This window comes from Salminus brasiliensis, chromosome 15 (assembly GCF_030463535.1).
Source record: "Salminus brasiliensis chromosome 15, fSalBra1.hap2, whole genome shotgun sequence".
NCBI classification, from domain to species: Eukaryota; Metazoa; Chordata; class Actinopteri; order Characiformes; family Bryconidae; genus Salminus; species Salminus brasiliensis.
The window spans coordinates 2,862,876-2,873,288 of record NC_132892.1 but is presented as its reverse complement, the minus strand read 5'-3'; the positions used below and the strand labels follow the sequence as shown (position 1 = coordinate 2,873,288).

Below are 10,413 nucleotides of genomic sequence, written 5' to 3'. Positions count from 1 at the left end.
GCCTGGCCTGTTCGCCTGCCTCTGCTCTCTGGGGAGGTTCTGGATTTTTGTGTTTGATTAAATCTTTGGTTTAGTCCAAACCTGGACTTTTGCACTGTGGACTACTATCTGGACCTGCTTCCTTTTCCCTGTTGGATTTCCTGTGACCGGCCTAAGATCCATTTCCATTTAAGGCATTCAGCAGACACTCTTCTCAAGAGCGACTTACAGAAGTGCTTCACTATTCACCCAAGAAGAACCTCAGACAGTTCGAATAGACCTCTAATCTTAGACTCTACTAAACACAAGTCAATATGGAGACCATAATACTCTCCTCTTCACCCAAGTCCTCTCAGAAGAGGAGGGTCTTCAGTCTGGGGTTGAAGACAGCGAGCGACTCTGCTGTTTGGACACCCAGGGGAAGTTCGTTCCACCACTTCGGTGCAGGACAGCCCTTGCAGATCCCACACTGCACCAGTCTGACATCTTGAGAGAGTAAGTCTCCACTTTCTCTTACTTTCTTGGTCCAGAGGTTGGAGTTGTGAGGGCTGTTTCTACCACCCCTTCCCTCAAACCCTGGCTTCAGATGGATCTGCTGGCTAACTGGGTTACTGTGGCTCAGTGTGTATCTTTCCTTTTCTTGCTCAACACCTGAATGTTCACCACCTATTTCTTCTTCATGTGCTGATCTAGTCATCATGCGTTTGCCCCCTGAGTTGTTCCATCTGCCAATGCTTTACTCAGAGCTGAAAGACGCCTTAAGCACCTCTATAAGCAAACCGGCCTTACGGCTCATTTTCTCCTAGGAAACAATATGAAGACAGTGTTAACCATGAAGGTGGTGATGAACCATTTCTCTTATTTATGAAGTTGTTCTTCAGTTCTCGTAAAGCAAACATCACATCATCTACAAAGACAATGCATATTACCCCCCTCTGACATCACTAACCCATCAAAAGGCCGGCTTCCTGTCATTGCTGCCGCCATTTCTTTACGTTGTAAATGGCTCCCTGTCTTCCAGCTAGGTTCCTCTCACGTAGAAAACAGCCATGGTTACGCCGATCTTTAAAGAACATACTCTTGACACTACTGGCCATGGCACTGACCCACTTCACGGCTCGTTCTCTAAAAGGTACTAGAAAATGCAGTGGCTCAATAACTTAATAAAGTGCTTCAATAACTTCATTATAAAAATGATCAGTCCAGTTTTGGCTCCCACCACAGTACAGAGACGGCTCTTTGACACCGTTAACCACAGTATTTTATTAACCCATCTCCAGCCTGTCTGAATGGCAGACAGTTATTTCCACTGGCAAAATAGGAGAGCCACAGGGATCAGTTTTGGGCCCTCCTTATCTTTATGCCACCGCATGGAAATTTCTTTTCTAAGCCGATGACTCTTAATTTTACCTTTAGGACTTTTATCAATATCCTTTACACCCGCCAATCTGTTAAAGCGTTTACAGGACATCAGTCCCTTCAGGTCTTCAAGCAGACTTTTAGGTCAAACTGGGATAAAACTGCAGGAATGCTGACAGGGTCCGGGGGTACCTTTCTTCTAACCTGGACAGAATTACAGTGACCCTCTGATCCACTACTGCCAGAATCCTCAGAGTAGTCTCTGACTCCACGTCAAGGTTTGGTAAAATCAGGTCCCGGAGAATAGGTGAGCAAGGCCTCGACTTGGACACTGGTCCGACCACTGAAATGATACCGTAGGACTAGGCAGACTGGTTAGGGGTGCCTAATAATAAAATATTAATAAAGTAATAATAATAATAATACATTGCTATATAACTAATAATACAGATATATATATATTTTAAAAGAAATGGTAAATGGTCCCAAAGATTTCGGCTGAACCAGGTTTCCTACAACAGGCAGCAAAGCCAGTCGATGGTCCCCAGGCTCGAACTGCTGAAGTTTCTATAGGGTTAAACAGACGCTGCATTTTACAGTGGGCTAAAGCTGCCCCTCGAGCTGGATATAGCTGCTGGACCTGCAGGGTGTGAAAAGGGGCTGAAGTTGGGCTTACCTGCAGCGGCCCAGCGTGGGATTTGTGTGGGCATGTCAAAGTGTGGGCTGCCCAAAGGATGCCCGAGGTGGGCCTAAGGGGGGAAAGTGCTTTGGCAAACAGACAATGTCAAAATAAAAGTCCCTGATATAAACAAACAGGCCGTGTCAAAATAAGTCACTAATACACAGATCATGTTAAAATAAAAGTCACTAATACAAAAAAAAAACGTCATGTCAAAAAAGCCACTGATACAAACAGACTGTGTCAAAATAAAAGTCACTAATACAAACAAGCCAAAATGCTGTGTCAAAATAAATGCTACTAATACAAACACTGTCAAAATAAGTCAGTAATACAAACAATTCAAGAGATTGACAAAATGAAAGACACTAATACCAAAAACTGACCCTGTTAAGATAAAAATCACTTTTAAAAACGTAGCAGTAACACAAAACACTTTCCAACTGGAAGCTGAAATTGGTTTCCCCTCTTTTTGCTGATTATACAATTATGGGAAAACTGATTAACTTCTGTTTTATTGCATTTCAGATACTTTCACATCCTTGGTTTTAGAACTGGACAGGGAAAAGACACTGGAGTTTTATTTATCTTCTTCGTTGTTTGTAAGCAAATGCATAAAACAACAAAACCTCAAGCTAAATTTAAAAGCTGGTCCCTACATAGGAGTTATTTGGTAACTAAACGATTCATAATCAATAATCGGTTATTCTTTTCAATAATCAATAGATCACTCTATTGTCAAAATAGTTGTTTGTTTCATCCCTACTTTTTAATTGTGCAAATTGCTGAACATGCAATGGTAACATGGGCAAGAAAATCCTGACTTATTTGTTTAATTCAGGAAAATCCTAAATCCCCAAAACATTTCATATTTCCTCATTCATATTCAAATAACCAGGATATCTTCAACACTCCTCCAGAGCCACTTCACCATCATATCAGCCTCTGACGTTCTACAGAAGCCGGACTTCCTCAGAACAGGTATCACATCTTGGATGCAAACAGCAGCTCCTTTAGCTCTGAGGATCAGTGTGGCAGTTAAGTGCTGTCTGTTTGAAAACATGTAAATTACTGCTTACTGAACTGACAGCCCGACACTGAGAACACAGCAGTGTTTGCATGCGGAAACTGTGATAAGCGGTTCCACATGGACAAAAGTATTTGGACATCTGCTTATTCAAGGGTATTAAAAACGTATCCTGCTTTTGTTGGAGTAACGGTGTCTCTGCTGACCAGGGAAGAAGACTTTCTACTAGATTTTGGAGGAACACTGCTGTAAATATTTTATTGCAATCAGTGACAAGAGCCACCCCACCTCATCAATGCTGGGGGACTTTATACCCCTCTAGCCCACGTCTGGCATGTTTATCTGCTCCAGAGAGTCCTGTTATGTTGGCAGTACTTCTCTACAGGGACTAGACAAGCTGTGTGTACAAACTTTTGGACGTATATAGTGTATCTTACATCAACATAATAACTTTCATGGGTGTTTAGTCCATCAAATAAATGTGTTGTATAATAAGTGTCGAATAATTTGTTCTTCTCCAGAATGTCAGGTTAGCGTGAAGCATGCCTGGAAGCCAACAGTTTTCAGAAGACCTTAGATGATGTGGTTTAGGGATGTAGAGTGACCTTAATCTACTGTAAAACAGACTGTCTACGAATGGAGAAAGCTCAGGACTGCTGCGACTCTCCCTACAAGGGAACGTCCCGTTACCGTCAGTCTTGAAGGAGGTAAAAAGAATCCATGGGAAACAGCAGAAGACCCCCAGAAGACTCTACAAACTGCAGAAACCTTTGTCCAAGTGTCCACTATTAGAAAATGTTCATGAAAGGAAGCTGATTGCAGCCAAATCTTAATCCTGCTTAAGACCACCTGAATGTTTCACAGTACTTCTGGGAAAATGGGGTAGATGGGGTAGATGAGACACTGCACTGCACGCCAACACCAAAACCTTATCCCAACTGTGAAGCATGGTGGAGGGAGCATCATGGTTTGGGGCTGCTTTGCTGCTTCAGGGCCTGGACGTAGAAGTTTGATTGGATCAAAAATGTCAATTACCTTTACACTCTCTTGCATCTTCTACTGCTGTCTTCAGTGAGTTGAGTTAACGGACCTGTTTTGGTCATAGATATTCAAAACACCAATTAGCCGAGGTATCTGCTGATCCTCCCACTGCATCCCAGCTCAGGCCAGCTATATAAATACAGAAGGATGCTTGCTCACACTTCACAGACTCACAACAGCATCTCCTCCTGCAGGACCTCCAGGAAGACACACCTTCCTTCTAGACACCATGAGCAAGATCATTCTCTACGAGCATTACAACTTCCAGGGTCTCAGCAGAGAGTTCACCTCTGATGTCGCCAACCTGATCAGTCATAATTTTAATGATTGCATCTCTTCTCTGAAAGTGGTCGGGAATCCTTGGGTGGTGTACAGAGATGTCAATTTCGCCGTTCCTCTGGCGGTCTACGAGGAGGGAGAGTATGCCCAAGTGCAAAACAACGACACCTTCTCGTCTCTGCAGCTGGTGACCGAAGACCTGACGAATCCTCAGATCACTCTCTACGAACATGCGAACTACCAGGGCAGAAGTGTTGTGATCAACGCTGAGACCAGCCTCTCCACTCTCTCTTTCAATGGTGTGATCTCTTCTCACAGAGTGCAGAGAGGGGTCTGGGTCCTTTATGAGCAGGCTAACCAAACTGGAAGGATAATGGTGGCCAGAGCTGGTCAGGATGTGACCTTCTATGAGTCGTTCAACGATTGCCTGTCCTACCTGCGTCCTCTGAAGCCTGGGGGTGCCATTGTGAAAGCCGTGCTCCTCTGGGACAATAAGGTGGAAAGCACCAACTCCGTCACCACCAATGCTGTGTGTAGCCTGAACTCCAGCGACCAAGTGAAGCCCTTCTGTCCTAACCTGGGTCGAATGTATGACGTCTTCGTCTCGGAGAGCTTCAGCTTCAGCAGAGCTGCAGGGATCGGCATGGGAACCAAGTTTGATTTGGACCTCAGCGGGCTGAGGCGTGAGTTTGCTGTGAAAGACACCTTCACTGTGGAGAAGGGAACCAACAACACCAGAGTGGAGAAGAAGACCGCAGAAGTCTTCCTTCCGGCCACTGTCCCACCCCACACCAAGATCACTGTTAATCTGGTGACCAAGGAGGTGGATATAAAGGTCCCAGTCAGGCTGATCTACGGTTTGACCGAGGTCATTTGCGGAGAGTACGTATGCCACTCCGAGCTGTCGCTCAGCACTGAGTACAAACAACAGGCCATTTAGCCAGTGAGTACGTGCTTGTGCTTCTCCTTTAAATGATATTCATGAAGCAGTCCAGCTGTTTCCCAATATGCAGAATACCATTACCATCATGCACTGGGTGCGATGATAATACCATGACTCTGCATTTGCTTCTCTTGCAGTTTCACCTGCTTTCCTGCGCATCCTGCTGAGACCTGAAACCCCTGACCTGCACTCCAGAGGACTGTAACGCCCACGCCTCGCTGCATCCTCTGACCTCTACTGGTTTTAATGGAGTAATGCTTTCTTAGTGTAAAAGTAAAAGTAACGTAACACTTGGAGCTTGATGGAATTCATATGAATAATGAGTATGAATAATTTAACTAGGTATGAAATGCTTTACAAATGTTAAATAACTGAGAATCTACACGTGTAACGAAGCCGAGAGCTTCCCAGTTTTCTCTGTACTGTTTCTCTTAATGCTAATAAATAAACACTGAACAGTGGGCCGGCCGTTTGAAGTCAACTGGATGTCTGGAAGTCTATTTTTATTTTTCATTCCAATCAGAAAATGACAATGTCTTAAAATATTAAAAATAATAAGTAAGAAATTAGAAATGTTTAAGATTCTGCACGATTTCTAGGCAACTCTTCAAACGCAAGGATATCTTTGGCGTTTTAAAGCCTTTGAATAAAAAGGTCAGATGGGTTGTGAGTGAAAATAAGCACACGTTATGGACAAAAGTATTTGGACATCTGCGTATTCATGGTTTCTACTGAAATCAAGGGTATTAAAAAAAAACGTATCCCGCTTTTGTTGGAGTAACGGTCTCGACTGTCCCAGAAACAGCTTTCTACTAGACTTCCGGCTCTCTCCTTTAAATTAGGCTGTTATAGTCAGACCTGCCGGAGTCGCCTGTAAGTTGGAAGGTCAGGCCTCTATTGATATAGGTGTGTAAGACTCCAGTGTATAAGACTGATCTATGATATAAGCGTTTCATCTGGTACACCAGGTCTCATAATAGAGAATATTTATCAGCTTACTGAGAAACCATTACTTCACAAGATCCTTTAATCCGCTGATTATTCCATATCTGTGTGTGTTCACCATCTGACCTCCCTACTTCCAGATCCATGAGGTCAGAAGGGGTCTGGAATAGAGATAAGATCCTCTGCCCGACACGGCCCGAGTTCAAACAGTCGGGCACCAAACTATCGGGCCCGAGCTGCATTACACTTGACCTGTAGCGCTGTGTGTAGCCAGCAGGACGAGCCCGACACCAACCTGTCCTGGAATTCTTCGGCCTGCTAAACGGTGCCTTGTTCGTTAATTCTTTTTGATCTTATGTTGTTTCCTAAATGCAGAATTAATGTGTGTAATAGCGTCACTCATCTGCTGCAACAGAGCATTTGCACCAGTCTACAGCCTATTTCAGTGGTTTTGATTAGACTACAGTTTGTTTGACAGGCTTTTATAGGCTGTTAGTATGTAAACAATGTTTATTTAGCATGTAAACGATGTTATTGTTGTTGGTCTGTTGCAGTGTAATGATTGTGCAGTGTTAATCTAAAAATATTTGTTTGTTCTAAAAACTATTTTATATTCCAAAACCTTGTTAAATTTTACTAGAGTAGAGGAAAGTCATCCAGACATTCAGACTTGTGACCTATTCTGCCGATCTTTAGGCCTGTGGATCATTGTTCACATTGTTGGTGTTTTAATTATTTGGAGTTCCAATAATAATTCCTGTATTATTATATATAAGTTTTAATAACAGGTCTCTGCTTCTTCCGAGCTGCACTGGTCATTAACGTCACTCTGAACAGATTTCTCTCATTTCAACAACTCAGAATTGTAGTTAAAAGGTCTGTTTTTTCTACTTGGGGTTTAAATGGGGCTCATAATGACAGTTTATGGAGCGGGGCAGACAGAAGCTCTACACTCTACTGCTGAGATGTTTCTTGTCTATTGAGTCACTGAGGAGGTGTGCAGAGGATGATTTACAAAAACAGTCCCTGTCCAAATACTTACTGTCCTGACTGTACATAAGCCAGATCATATTTATTTGTATAGCGTTTTACAACTGTTGTCGTCACAAAGCAGCTTTACATAATTAGTAATTAGTAAAAGACAGAAAAAAAGAAATAAAGACATTAAAATGTATGGAATTCTCCTATTTACACAAACACACAACATATATTCCTCACATATTAAAATAAATATGATATTAATACTAATGTACTTGATAATTCAGCATAAACAGATACAGAACAGAACACACACATTAAACTCTATATAAACCAAATCATTTACAACCCACAACCTCCTAAACACCAACTTTACACCTTCTGAACCATCAATGGAAAAGTTATTACTGATCAGAATCAATACTTTCATGATGAATAATCAATTCATTCTCAATCAATAAACTTACACTCATGATCCATACATTTATAATCATAATCAATCCACAATCAATAATCAATACACTCACAATCCTAATCAGTAAGATTTATTGATAGAGAATCAGAGCAGAATAATCTTTAATATTGAGCTGAATTGTAGATTATTAATGATGCAGTTTCAACAAGTGGGTTTTTACTCTGCATTAGAACACACACACACACACACACACACACACACACACACACTCTCGGTAACACACACACACACACACTCTCTCTCTCGGTAACACACACACTCTCTCTCTCGGTAACACACACACACACACACACACACACACACACACACAGACACACACTCTCGGTAACACACACACACTCTCTCGATAACACACACACACACACACACAGACACACACTCTCGGTAACACACACACTCGGTAACACACACACAGACACACTCTCTCTGTAACACACACACACTCTCTCGGTAACACACACACACTCTCTCTCTCGGTAACACACACACACACACACTCGGTAACACACACACACTCGGTAACACACACAGACACACACTCTCGGTAACACACACTCGGTAACACACACACAGACACACACTCTCGGTAACACACACACAGACACACTCTCGGTAACACACACACACTCGGTAACACACATACACACACTCTCTCGATAACACACACACACACACACACACACTCGGTAACACACACACTCGGTAACACACACAGACACACACTCTCGGTAACACACATACACACACTCTCGGTAACACACATACACACACTCTCGGTAACACACACACACACACACACACACACACACACACACACTCTTGGTAACACACACACACGCGCACACGCACACACTCTCGGTAACGCACACACACACACACACTCTCTCTCAGTAACGCACACACACACACTCTTGGTAACACACACACTCTCTGTAGCACACACACTCTCTCTAACACATATACACACACACACACTCTCTCTCTGTAACACACACACACACACACTCTCTCTCTCTCTCTCTCTCGGTAACACACACACACAGTCATTCCATATCACACAGACTCACTGAGGAGCCAGTACAATCAAGCCTAAACCCAGCATAGAGGGGTTCAGTGAACGTGGTGCTGAGTGTGTGTAAGTGTGTGAGAGTGTGTGTATCAGAGGAGACTCTGTAGAAGGACACAGTGCCGGCCGGACAGTCCACATACACTCCTACCCTCCTGCAGCCGAAGGGAGGAGTAGAGAGATCAGTTCTGTTATCATTGTGATGAACAGAGTAACTGTTATCAGAGCAGATCAGACTCCAGGACTTCTCATTCCATCCAAATCCACAGTCTGAACCTCCTCCTTTCCTGCTGATGCTTTTATAAGTCAGAGCTACTTCAGCTCCTATCCCGCTCCACTCAGCCTCCCAGTAACAGCGTCCAGTCAGACTCTCTCTACTCATCACCTGCTGCCTCCACCCATCAAACCTCTCTGGATGGTCAGGATACGACTGCAGCTTCTCTCCACACACCACCTTCCTGTTCCCCTCACTCAGAGAGAGACGTCTGTGAGCTGTGTTTGGGTCCAGTGTGAGATCACAGCCGTCTGAACACAAGAAGAGACATTAGAGAGAGAGTGTGTGAGAAAGTGTGCGTTTGTGTGTGCATTTGTGTGAGACAGTGTGCGTTTGTGTGTGTGAGAGACAGTGTGCGCTTGTCTGTTTGTGTGAGGAAGTGTGTGTGTGTGTGTGCGTTTGTGAGAGACAGTGTGCGTTTCCGTGTGCGTTTGTGTGAGAGACAGTGTGTGTTTGTGAGAGTGTGCGTTTCCGTGTGCGTTTGTGTGGTTGTTTGTGTGAGAGACAGTGTGCGTTTGTGTGTGAGAGAGACAGTGTGCGTTTGTGAGAGACAGTGTGCGTTTGTGTGTGTGAGAGACAGTGCGCATTTGTGTGTGCGTTTGTGTGAGTGTGCGTTTGTGAGAGACAGTGTGCGTTTGTGTGTGTGTGTGAGAAAGTGTGTGTTTGTGTTTGTGTGAGAAAGTGTGCGTTTGTGTGTGCATTTGTGTGTGAGACAGTGTGCGTTTGTGTTTTTGTGTGAGAAAGTGTGTTTGTGTGCGTTTGTGTGTGTGTGTGAGAGACAGTGTGCGTTTGTATGAGACTGCGTTTGTGAGAGACAGTGTGGCGTTTGTGTGTGCATTTGTGTGACAGTGTGCGTTTGTGTGTGTGAGAGACAGTGTGCGTCTGTGTGTGTGTGAGAGACAGTGTGCGTTTGTGTGAGAGTGTGCGTTTGTGTGGGTGCGAGAGACAGTGTGCGTTTGTGAGTGTGCGTTTGTGTGTGAGAGACTGTGCGTTTGTGTGTGTTTGTGTTAGAAAGTGTGCATTTAGGTGAGAGACAGTTTGCGTTTGTGAGAGAGTGTGCGTTTGTGTGTGAGAGATAGTGTGCGTTTGTGTGTGTGTGTTTGTGTGAGTGTGCGTTTGTGTGTGTGTTTGTGTGAGTGTGCGTTTCCGTGTGCGTTTGTGTGAGAGACAGTGTGCGTTTGTGTGGTTGTTTGTGTGAGAGACAGTGTGCGTTTGTGTGTGCGTTTGTGAGAGACAGTGTGCGTTTGTGTGAGAGAGTGTGCGTTTGTGTGTGAGTTTGGGAGAGACAGTGTGCGTTTGTGTGCAAGTTTGTGAGAGACAGTGAGCGGTTGTGTGCAAGTTTGTGAGAGACAGTGAGCGGTTGTGTGA

The 10,413-nt window shown here is 43.9% G+C and overlaps 2 protein-coding genes across 4 annotated transcripts in view; one reads left to right on the top strand and one right to left on the bottom strand.

Annotated features, from left to right (window-relative positions):
* Positions 1-4,314: 4,314 nt before the first annotated feature.
* On the top strand, positions 4,315-5,410 carry LOC140536160 (epidermal differentiation-specific protein-like). Its single transcript, XM_072657835.1, has one exon. The coding sequence runs from the start codon at positions 4,315-4,317 to the stop codon at positions 5,302-5,304; it is 990 nt and encodes a 329-aa protein (XP_072513936.1). The 3' UTR covers positions 5,305-5,410.
* Positions 5,411-7,303: 1,893 nt separating this feature from the next.
* LOC140536158 (uncharacterized) overlaps positions 7,304-10,413 on the bottom strand; it is a 44,509-nt gene continuing 41,399 nt past the window's right edge. For all 3 annotated transcript variants that reach the window (XM_072657831.1, XM_072657833.1, XM_072657832.1), the window contains one exon: positions 7,304-9,296. In XM_072657831.1, the coding sequence (XP_072513932.1) occupies positions 8,749-9,296 (548 nt within the window). In that variant the 3' untranslated portion in view covers positions 7,304-8,748. The remainder of the gene's footprint in view (positions 9,297-10,413) is intronic.

What these genes read in the sequence shown, in the direction of transcription:
- LOC140536160 (XM_072657835.1), top strand. Translation starts at nt 4,315, where the DNA reads ATGAGCAAGATCATTCTCTACGAGCATTACAACTTCCAGGGTCTCAGC.